Source organism: Nerophis lumbriciformis, linkage group LG29 (genome assembly GCF_033978685.3).
Source record: "Nerophis lumbriciformis linkage group LG29, RoL_Nlum_v2.1, whole genome shotgun sequence".
NCBI classification, from domain to species: Eukaryota; Metazoa; Chordata; class Actinopteri; order Syngnathiformes; family Syngnathidae; genus Nerophis; species Nerophis lumbriciformis.
Window position 1 is genome coordinate 7,872,483 of NC_084576.2, and position 12,036 is coordinate 7,884,518.

At 43.3% G+C, this 12,036-nt stretch overlaps 1 protein-coding gene across 3 annotated transcripts in view; it reads left to right on the top strand.

Annotated features, from left to right (window-relative positions):
* LOC133572254 (adhesion G protein-coupled receptor F5-like) overlaps positions 1-12,036 on the top strand; it is a 53,131-nt gene that overhangs the window by 16,689 nt on the left and 24,406 nt on the right. For all 3 annotated transcript variants that reach the window (XM_061925093.1, XM_061925092.1, XM_061925094.1), the window contains 11 exons: positions 3,135-3,271; positions 4,348-4,396; positions 8,149-8,175; positions 8,713-8,856; positions 8,942-9,109; positions 9,255-9,296; positions 9,397-9,534; positions 9,636-9,803; positions 9,962-10,045; positions 10,146-10,283; positions 10,385-10,552. In XM_061925093.1, coding sequence (XP_061781077.1) covers positions 3,167-3,271; positions 4,348-4,396; positions 8,149-8,175; positions 8,713-8,856; positions 8,942-9,109; positions 9,255-9,296; positions 9,397-9,534; positions 9,636-9,803; positions 9,962-10,045; positions 10,146-10,283; positions 10,385-10,552 — 1,231 coding nt within the window. In that variant the 5' untranslated portion in view covers positions 3,135-3,166. The remainder of the gene's footprint in view (positions 1-3,134; positions 3,272-4,347; positions 4,397-8,148; positions 8,176-8,712; positions 8,857-8,941; positions 9,110-9,254; positions 9,297-9,396; positions 9,535-9,635; positions 9,804-9,961; positions 10,046-10,145; positions 10,284-10,384; positions 10,553-12,036) is intronic.

Below are 12,036 nucleotides of genomic sequence, written 5' to 3' on the forward strand. Positions count from 1 at the left end.
TACTTTTTTTTTTTTTTTACAAAAGTTCCCTTTCATTTGATTGCTATTGTTGTGTAGCAATAAATAAGAGAAACAAAGAGATATTTTGGTTCAGCGAGTGTAGAATTTAATTTAAAATGGCTTTCTGTCATGTCTGTGTGATCATGTTTTGTTTTGGTCATGTTTTGTTTTGTTTAGTTATTGGACTCTTTAGTTTCTGTTTACGCTCCATTGTTTTGTTTCCATGACTACCCATTAGTTTTCACATGTCCTGTCACGCACCTGTCTCACGCTTTGCACTCGCACACCTGTCACTAATCATGTCACTGCTATTTAAGCCTGTCTGTTTCTGTTGTTCCTCCTGGTGTCATTATCCTCTCATATCATGCTTCAAGCCATGTTCACAGTCCCATGCCACAGTAAGTGTTTTCGTTTTGTGTTCTTAGTTAATTGCCTTTGTGCTATAGACTTTTGGTTTCATAGTTTGTTCTCCGCCATTGTGCGCACCTTTTGTTTGCTTCTTTTTTTGTCCTTTGTTAGTGAAAAAATAAAAGATGTACTCACCTCCAAGCCATGTCCGGTCCAAGTTCACTTGCATCTCGGGAAAACAAAAACTCCAAAGTCCAGGTCTTGACACTTTCTGTCATGATCCGTGGTCCGGATCATGTTTTGTTTAGTTCTGTCCTGTTAGTTTTGGACTCCATAGTTCCTGTTTGTGCTTCCTTGTTTGTTTTGTCACCATGGCGACTCATTAGTTTCACCTGCCTCATTTGTTCGGATCACACCTGTCGCTAATCATGAGATCACTATTTAAGTCTGCCTTTGTTGATCACTCGTTCTGGCTTCATTGTTTGCGTCACGCCTATACCAAGTAAGTTTTGTTTATTCCATGCCATAGCCTACGCTAAGTCCTAGCTTCACGTGTTTTAGGCACGCTTGCCTTTTTTTTGTTCTTTGCGTGTGTTTTGGTAGTTGGGTGATTTATGTTTAATAAATCAAATCCTACCTTCACGCCCTGTCCGGAGCCGTCAGTTTGCATTAAGGAAACGGACCGTAGTGATCTGCGAACCCCCGCGTGACAGAATGAAGTCAGCTGTCAGTTTTCCCGCAACTGACCACAAGGAGATGGAGACGCGCTGGCGAAGACGGAAGCCAGCCAGAAAGGCTTTGTTTTGCCATCAGGACGCATCGTTCCCCCAAACTCCTCCTCCGAAACTCAGTACACCACAACCCGTCTCGACTGCGCCGATGTACGGTAATCCTCTCACTCATTTCGCCAAGCAGTATACCGATTGGTCTGTCAGTCAGCTGGAGACCCGCGCTGATGACATCACGCCGCCGCCTGCTGATGACATCATGGACCAGGATTTTTTTTTTCTGAATTATTATTTTGCCCCCCAAGATTCAAGCTCCGCCCACCCCTAAAGACGGTTCCAGACCGCAAAGAGCGCGTCTGGTATACGCTCCTTGAGGGGGGGGTCTAGGGCCCGGAGCTGTGCTAGTGGGGTGGCTCAGCTGCGCCCAGCCAGCCACAACCTCCAGCGAGGCCACCTCCGCCAAAGCTAAGGCTAGCGACCCTTTCTGCTCCCCGGCTAGCACCTGCACCTGCTCAAAGGCTAGCACCTGCTTCAAGGCTAGCACCCTTTCCTGCTTCAAGGCTAGCACCCCTTCCTGCTTCAAGGCTAGCACCTCTTCTGGCTCCAAGGCTAGCATCTGTCGCAGCTCCACGCCTAGCTCCTGTCGCAGCTCCCCGGCTAGTTCCTGTCGCAGCTCCCTGGCTAGCTCCTGTCGCAGCTCCACGGCTAGTTCCTGTCGCAGCTCCACGGCTAGTTCCTGTCGCAGCTCCACGCCAAGTGCCAGTCGCTGCTCCACGCCAAGTGCCAGTCGCTGCTCCACGCCAAGTGCCAGTCGCTTCTCCACGACAAGTGCCAGTCGCTTCTCCACGCCAAGTGCCAGTCGCTGCTCCACGCCAAGTGCCAGTCGCTGCTCCACGCCAAGTGCCAGTCGCTTCTCCACGCCAAGTGCCAGTCGCTTCTCCACGCCAAGTGCCAGTCGCTGCTCCACGCCAAGTGCCAGTCACTGCTCCACACCAAGTGCCACGCCAAGTGCCGCCGTCTGCCGCACCACGCCTGTTACGCCGACGATGCGTGCAGCTTCCACGCCTGCCACGACGACGACGCGCCCACCTCCTCGTCGGCCACAGATGTGGCCGTTCCCTGGTCGTCCGCCACGCCAAGTGCACCCACCTCCTCGTCGGCCAAGGATGTGGCCGTTCCCTGGTCACCCGCCTCGCCAAGTGCAGCGTCGCCGCCACCTGACCCTCCCTCGCTGGTTGCGGGGACACTTGGTCTGGCGACCCACCGTCAAGTCCCCATCCCGCCCTCCCATGACTCTTGATCTTGTTTTTTTTTGGTTTTGGACATCTGGAATCTGTCCCTAAGGGGGTTTGTTTTGTAACCATGGCGACTCATTAGTTCCACCTGCCTCATTTGTTCGGATCACACCTGTTGCTAATCACTATTTAAGTCTGCCTTTGTTGATCACTCGTTCTGGCTTCATTGTTTGCGTCACACCTATGCCAAGTAAGTTTTGTTTATTCCATGCCATAGCCTATGCTAAGTCCTAGCTTCACGTGTTTTGGGCACGCTTGCCGTTTTTTTGTTCTTTGCCTGTGTTTTGGTAGTTGGGTGATTTATGTTTAATAAATCAAATCTTACCTTCACGCCTTGTCTGGAGCCGTCAGTTTGCATTGGGAGAACGAACCGTAGTGAGCTGCGAACCTCGCGTGACACTTTCACTGGCAAAAAAATGAATAACATTGCTTGTTGCATCTAATAATGTTGAATTTAGAACATATTTTGCATGCATTCATTTTTTTGTTCTGTCAGAATTTAAATACAGTTATCAATATATAAGAAATAGCTCTCAGACACACAATATATTCAGGCTTTTGCAGGCCACATACAATGATGTGGCGGCACAGATGGGGCCCCTGGACCCTGGGTTTGACATCTGTTAATTCGGGAATTTAGGCAAACACGGAGCCTATTTTATGACATTTTAAGTGTTGGTTCTTACTTTGGGTTGAAACCTGTTGAGTAGTTTATGAGGATCATTTGCAAGAATGACTACATTAGTGTCATTTTCTGTTCCAGAAGAGTCCTTTTCAAGTGGCTTTCTCGTGGAGATGAACTCATCGAAGGCAGTCAAGCTCACCTTTGTTCTGCTTTTGGCCGAGTCCTTGTTGCATGACATCGGGTGGTCCCCGCAGTCTGCCATTACATTGTTCAAGGTAACATCACACATTTCATTTCATTCATAAACAAAACAATAACCCTTGATGAGTGAAAGCATGCACGTTTTTGATGGACGCACAGGTCACAGAATGAATTGTCAAGCCTTCGGGTTTGTCTGAAAGCTCATTGCAGTAAATATGATCGATTAATATTGACTCAAAGTTTTTGAAGACCTCCTAAAAGCCTTTTTTGCCTGCTGGGTCTAAGTCTTTTCAGTCGTGTTCATTACACTGCACACAGCCTAAAATCCGGATTATGCTCACTCATCCCCTTCCAAACTCACCTGTTTAGCTTGATGAGCACCTACAAAATATAACAACCTTGTCTCACGGACATGTGGATTTCCTGTTGCTATTCGACTTCAGCCCACTTTCAAACGCCTTCTCATCCGATTTGTAGTAGACAAATATATGCTTAACACTTGGATTACTTCCAGCTGCCATGATACTCCCTTTCTCCTAAATTAACATGAGCTCCCAAAAAAGGAAGCTAATGAGCCAAAAGGTCAACAAGAGTTGTAGTTGTTCACTGAGTAGTCTCTGGAAAACACTGCCTCTAGTGTTTGGACAGAGAATTATACAGGCTGATGAAGAGCTATACATTGAATAGAGTAAATTATATTTTTAAAGGGGAACTGCACTTTTTTGGAATCAAGCTTATGCTAGTGTTTATTTACAAGTTAGAATGCATACAAAAATAAAAACATATGTGATGGGACAAGCGGTAGAAAATGGACAAAATTCCAAAAAAAGTGCAGTTCCCCTTTAAGAATGGGGGGGGGGGGGGGGGGGGTGTCACTGTGTTAACGTAGTAGTATAACGCAGTCTTTATTAGTTCTTAATTTAGGAAGTATTGACTATTTTGCAAGTTATGTCCGACAGGTGTCACGATTTCGGTAAAGCTGCAAGCAAAGGATGTGATTCAACGTATTTACCCTTTTTTGATGTTTCAGTGGTGCACAGGATATTATTGCATCAAACAATTCCTTCATTAAAATCTAATATTTAAGGATTGTATTTTGAAAAAAATCCTTCTGTAATAATTGTAAGTGTGAATGCATGTTGTTTTCCAGGCGCTGACACGTAAACAACTTGACAGTCATGGCCGAGAGAAAAGAAGTGGTGAGAAATCTTTTTATGGCAACATACCTAAAATGAGACGAGTGAAGTCTAGTTCATTGCCTATTTTATTACATTGCTTATTATATTGTTGCCTTCTTTATTTCTAATTAATGTGTATATGAAGAGCAACGATAACGCTCCAATTTCCCCCCCTGGGGATTGATAAAGCATTTCTGATTCTGATCATGTTAGTATCATTAGTATCGTATCAACACAATCGATGTTGTATGGATTGGTCTGCCGGCGCCCATAAACTGTAGAGTAGAACAAATCTGTACATTTTTGATCATATTTACACGATAGCATGACATTTCTGTCTGTACATGGTGATGTGTTTACGTCTGCTCCCTTGACACATGCGGAGGAGCGATAGCACAAATCAAATGAACTGTTTTCTTTTTGACTTCATGGATTCGTTTGGATTCCTTCTATTATTTTCTATTATGATTAACTGTGGAGGAGCAATTGCAATACAGCACAATGCCTCTCAAGTCCCAATTGATAATGTAGAGAAGCGATTGAATTTAGCCTGTTTTTTTCTTTTGCGTTACGTTACTTGTGTAACTGACGCCATCTTACTCCCCCCCTGCATTCAATCTCGCAAACCCTGAATGTGACATTCTTTTTAACTTTTATTGCCAATCTTTTGCCAACAACAGGTTACATTTTGACACATATTCCTTCTCTTGCACACAACAATTCCTCAATCTCTGTCAATCATCTCTCAGGCACGGCGTGTTCATGAACATGGGAACTCTGAACATCAACAACACATGATCATAAACATTAACACCAGCAGGTCGTCACAATAGTTATTTAACAGTTTTGTAATTTACAATCATTTAGCGTTCTCTTGTCACATGTCCCAAACATTTTACTCTGGTTTATGAGTAAAACATCCATTAAAATCAGACCCTTCCTCACCATGGTAGGAGCAGGGGCAATGTGGAAAAGTAGGCCCAACTATGTCAGACAGGTCTGGCACTCAGCGGTATCAGGGCCGCAACCCCGGCTAACAGGGCTCTGGTGAAAACACAGAGACGTCAAACCTGTGTCTGTGGTAAATCTGTGGCAAGCAAGGTCGGAGTCATCGCAAATGGAGAAAGGATAACAACGTTGCTTTTGCACATGTGCAACTGCCATTCCTTAGCGTGGGATGAGCGAAACCTTTCCCTGATGTCATATGCAACCGGTGGGCCTTGCTGCTCTCGGTGTCAGGGGTTGACCTTTACTCCCGCAGATCTTACGGATTGCTACAGTCTACAAAGGGGACTTCAAACAGATAATCCTCGCTAGTCCTGAGCAGAGGTCCAGATCGCTTAACAACAACAACAATGACAGCAGCGGTTGCTCCTTCAGGAGACACTGCCCTAGTCTGTTGTCGCAGCTCCCACGCGAAGAAGCTGGACACTGCCCTCAATGACGCCTTACGGACTGTCTCTTACGGACGAGTCACTCCAATTTACCAACTACCTGTCCTAGCCGACATTGCCCCAGCAAAGGTCAGATGAGAAGGAGCTGGGCTGGCCCTTTCTCTGAAGGCACACATAAGATAATCCCACCTCCTTCACAAGACCATCACGGAGAGACCGCAGCGCAAGCGTATCAAGTTCCAGCGTCCTTGTGCAATACAGGCCCAGAAGTTGCTCAGTACAACACCAGCTGACATTAGCAAGGTTTCCAAGGCACAGGCACAGAAATAGTGGATAGCAGCAAAAGCATCTCAGCTTCACAAATACATCAAGAATCCCATAGATGTCCCTGGTCAGCACATGCCCCGTAAGCAGTGGACAACCCTCAACCACCTGAGGACAGGTGTGGGACATTTCGGTGAAACAATGCAACATTGAGGCCTCTCAAACGGTGCCCACTGTGAATGTGGAGACCTCCTAGAGACTGTGATCTAAACACCTTCCCAGGGAAGTGTTCGGGAGGCATCTTAACCAGATGCCCGAACCACCTCATCTGGCTCTTCTTAATGTGGAGGAGCAGCGGATTTACTCTGAGCTCCTCCCGAATGACAGTTTCTCACCCTATCTCTAAGGGAGAGCCTCCCTACTGTTAAAAATTGCTAAAATTGATAGCTTTGCCTTCCGGCATAGCTCCTTTTTCACCACGACAGATTGATGCAGGGTCCGCAACAATGCAGACACTGCACCGATCCGCCTGTCGAACTCATGATCCCCTTTTTCCTCACTCGTGAAACAAGACTTTGAGAGACTTGAACTCCTCCACTCGGGGCAGGATCTTCTCCCCAACCCGGCGATGGCACTACACCACTTTCCAGGCGAGAACCATGGACTTGGACTTGGAAGTGCTGATTTTCATTCCAATTCAATCTAATCCACTTTATTTATATAGCACATTACAAAAAACAGGGAGCCGTCCGAATATTAAGAGGGATATCGTTCCGAAGTTTTGGAGCCTCAACAGAAAATGCACAATCCCCTCAGGTGTTTAATCGTGTCTTTGGGACGACAAGAAGAAATTGATTTTCATCCCAGTCGCTTCACACTGAGCTGCGAACTGATCCAGTGAGAGCTGAAGATCCTGGCCAGATGAAGCCACCAGGACCACATCAAAAAGCAGACACCTAATCCTGCAGCCACCAAACTGGATGCCCTTCCACACCCTGACTGCACCTACAAATTCTTTGCATAAAAGTTATGAATATAATCTAAGACAAAGAGCAGCCCTGGCGGAGTCCAACCCTCACTAGAAACGGGTCCGACTTCCTGCCGGCAATGCGAACCAAGCTCTGACACTGATCATAAAGGGACTGGATGGCCACAATCAGACGGTCCGATACCCCCATAGTCTTTGACCACTCTCCAGAGGACTTTCTAAGGGACACGGTCGAATGCCTTCTCCAAGTCCACAAGACACATGTAGACCGGTTGGGCAAACTCCCATGCACCCTCAATGATCCTGCTGAGAGTATAGAGCTGGTCCACAGTTCAAGGACCAGGTTGAAAACCACAGTGCTCCTTCTGAATCCAAGGTTCGACTATACGGCATAGCCTCCTTTCCACTAAACCCGAATAGACCGGGAGGCTGAGAAGTGTGATCCCACTAAAGTTGGAACACACCCTCTGGTTCCCCTTTTTAAATAGAGGAATCACCACCCGAGTCTGCCAATCCACAGGCAGACTAGGTTGGTAATCACAATTTTATAAACATATAGTTTTTTTTTTAGTAACAAGTAGTGATAGATGTTACTATTTATCGTTACAGCTGTTACTTCATTTTATACTCATATATTAGACATATACAGTACATGTATTTTTTTGTACAAAAGAGGTACTTTTCCTGGTATTTATCACTCTAAAGTAACATGCCCATGGAGTCATGCGAGTCAACATTTTTGATGATCATTTGGAAGCTTACTTCAGACCGACGTCGCACTAAGCAACTCTATTAGTGTCAAGTCATTATTGTGATGAATTGTCTTCCTTCAATCCTTTTGTGTTCACGCATATATATATATATATATATATATATATATATATATATATATATATATATATATATATATATATATATATATATATATATATATATATATATATATATATATATATAATAAATCTGGTATTCTTGTTATCTGTTAGTTTATATGTAATTTATATGTAATGTTATATACTTATTGTCTGTTATTTTCTATCATTCTCCACTTTGTAAGACTGTTAAAAAGTGTTAAGGTGCACCTGCTTTTTTCTGATTGTAAATACAAATGTAATTTTCCTCCACAGGTGTCCAATGTCTGACCCCAATAGAAGGTATTTACATTCGTCCTTTCAAAATTATATTTACTCAAACACCTTTGTCACATAGTAAATATATGTACATGTAATATATAATAATACATTGTAATATTTATCCAATGAAAGGCTCGTATCTATTTGCTTAAAGTCTACTGCTGACTTTTTTTAGTTGAGTTGAGTTTGAGTTTATTTCAAACATGCATGTATACAACATGATACATCACAGTTTGCTTTGTGTATAATTTTAGCTGTTTGCAAATTCATTATGTCGTGAAATTTCAGTATTTTTGATTCAATAAATAAAGGGTTAGTATGTTCTCTATAGCCAACATTATATATTATTCTAACTATTCTTTTTTTTCCTCCTGGCATTCTTGTATGTACTTATCCATTATTTCAAATGACTCTAAAAGTTCACGACAAAGCCCTTAATATCGAGTGTGGTATTAAAAAAGATGTGTTTTAAGTCAAGGCTGGTCACATTGAATGCAAACTGATGTTCAGTCATAAAGAAAGTGTTGTCGTGTCCATTGTGTTCCTCCTCTGCTTCAGTGGACGTTGTCCTCAGTATGAATCTTCCAAGCAACACTGAGCCATCACAGATCATTGATCAACTAAGGATGTCCATGCAAGAAGTGGTTTTACCATCAAACTTCTCAAATGATGTCATGCTGACAAGACTCAATTTGACCACAGGTGACAATTGATTACCATTTATCTGTCACTCGAATATATCACCAAGGTGTTGTCAGTTCATGTTGAAACATCATTTTGTTTTCAGTCTGCCTCTCAAACTCTAATGAAGGACAGCAGTGTCAGTGTGAGGAACAATATGCATGGCCATGTTCATTCTGTGTTGAGTTTGGTGCATGCAACAATGAAACTACAGAAACATGCGACTGCATTAATGGACTTCCTTCAAACGGGCAATTCTGTGAGCTACAATCTCGTAAGTGCAGCTTGTAAGAAACTGTAATATCAGTTCATCTAGCAAGAGTCAATTGGACTGGATTTGATTCAACTCTTTTAAGTTGATAATTCATTTTGTTAATGGTTCATGGAGTCTGATGTCATTTTTAAATTTTGCTTCACAGTTTTCCCCTCATGTCAACCAACACCACCAACAACAACAGAAGGTATTGTATATGAGATGTATGACGGCTTGTACATAATTTCATCAGTTGAATTCTACAAACAGAAAGTGTTGTAATGTCCATTGTTCTTTCTCTACATCAGTGGACATAGTCCTCACTTTTCCAGACGACGCCGACCCATCAGATTTCATTACTCAACTGAGGATCTTTGTGATTACTCTGTCTTTACCAGAAAACATCACCAATGAAGTAGTGTTGGAAAGCCTAAATTTTACCACGAGTGAGCATTTTTTGGCACACTGATTTGTTCCTTCAACACTGGCTTATGTATTTGTATGTTTTTAAAAAATTGATTGATTAATTTGTTGAATTTGAATCCAGCCTGCCAGCCAAACTCTACTGAAGGACAGCAGTGTCAATGTGAGGAACAATATGCATGGCCATGTTTATTCTGTGAGGACTTTGGGGCATGCAATAATGAAACTACAGAAACATGCGACTGCATTAATGGACTTCCTTCAAATGGGCAATTCTGTGAGCTACAATCTCGTAAGTGCAGCTTGTATGAAACTGTAATATCAGTTCATCCAGCAATAGTCAATTGTATCATGTAGTGGACTGGATTTGATTCAACTCTTTTAAGTTGATAATTCATTTGTTAATGATTCATGGAATCTGATAAGTAATTTTAAAATTTTGCTTCACAGTTTTCCCCTCATGTCTAACACCAACACCAGAACCACCACCAACAACATCACCAGCACCACCACCAACACCACCAACAACAGAAGGTATTGTATTTGAGATGTATGACGGCTTGTACATAATTTCTTCAGTTGAATTCTACAAACAGTAAGTGTTGTAATGTCCATTGTTCTTTCTCTACATCAGTGGACATAGTCCTCACAGTGAATGTTCCAGACGACACCGATCCATCACAGTTCCTTAATCCACTGAGGATTGCTGTAGCTAATTTGTCGCTACCACAAAACATCCCAGATTCATTGATACGCTTAGATTTGACCACAAGTGAGCATTTTTTTGCCTACGAATTTGTCTCTTTGACGCCAGCTGGTCTAATTGTATCTTTTTATAAAGTGTATTGATCATTTTGGTGAATTTGGATACAGCATGCTTCATAACGACTGCTGGAGTTCAGCAATGTCGGTGTGAGGAACAATACACATGGCCATGCCAATTCTGTCAAAGTTTTGGTTCGTGCAGCAATGAACTCACAGCAATCTGCAACTGCATCGATACACTTCCTCCAGATGGGGATTTTTGTGAGCTACAAACAAGTAAGTGCAGCTTGTATGGAGTGTTTCTATACCTGTATGTAAACATTAAACACATTCAGGGCCTGAGTGTAGTAAGTTCCCAAAATAACAAGTGCTAAAAAGATAGCAGGGACTACAAGTGGGTGTGTTGCAGGTGATGTACTATGATTGGATGTGCAATTGATTAAAAATACAAAAGTGGTGCAGAAAATCAATCCATCCATCTTTTTTTCCGCTTACCCGGGATCAGGTCATGGGGGTAACAGCCTAAGCAGAGAAACCCGGACTTACCTCTCCCCAGCTACTTTGTTCAGCTCCTCCCAATGAATTCCAAGGCGTTGTTGTCTCTCCAACGTGTCCTGGGTCTTCCCCGTGGCCCCTTACCGGTCGGACATGCCCTGAACACTTCCACAGGGGGGCATCCTGGTTGTATCCTGACAAGATTCCCGAGCCATCTCATCTGGCTCCTCTCCATGTGCAGCGACTTTACACCGAGGCATTTACGAATGACAGAGCTCTTCACCCTATCTTTAAGGACGAGCCCTGTCACCCTACGAGGAAGCTCATTTCGGCCACTTAAATCCGCGATCTTGTCCTGTCATTCACAACCCAAAGCTCATGACCATAGATGAGGACAGGAAAGTAGACTGACTAGTAAAGTGAGAGCTTTGTCTTCCGGCTTACTACAACTCCTGCGCCTGGAACAAAATCTCATCCACAACCCGGAAATAACATTCCACCCTTTACCGAGCGAGAACCATGGACTGATTCTCACCCCAGTCACTTCACATTCAGGTGCAAATCGATGCAGTGATAGTTAAACATCACAGCTCAATGAATCCATCTGGACCATATCATCTGCTTCGTCATATTACAACATCCCTAGGAATGAAGGTTCAGACAGAGCCCCAGTGTGTCTTTTTTCCCTCACAAAATACTGCACGCCCCTACAACAAGCTCAATCTCCATGCCTCGCTATACCCGCGGAAAACTCACACAACCTTATACCCCGCAACACACGTCACTTCCCATCCATTCCCATCCCAGTCGCTCCCAGCTCAAAATGGGCGAAGTAGTGTTTGGAGGTTTTTATGCCTGAACTTTTCATATATTGACAGGCACATAGAAAAAATCTCTCTCTGACATCTGTCATTGCAGCGATTACCTCCTTTTCGCCAGATTGCACGTATCTTCCAAACGTGCTAAGTATATACGCAAATAGAACGGCCGCAAACTATAAATCACATTGTGAGTGCTAAATGATTATATTCGTATCCTCACAGTATTGTGTGTTGTAAAAATCAGCAACTATTTTCTGCATATACATGCATGCAAACACGCTGAATGATTATATTTACAGTTTTATGTTGTAATAATCAGCATATATTTTGCATACGAATGCATACAAACACGCTGAATAATTATATTTACAGTATTTTGTTGTAATAATCAGCATATATTCTGCATATACACGTATGCAAACACATAATGTCAATAGTGCCAAA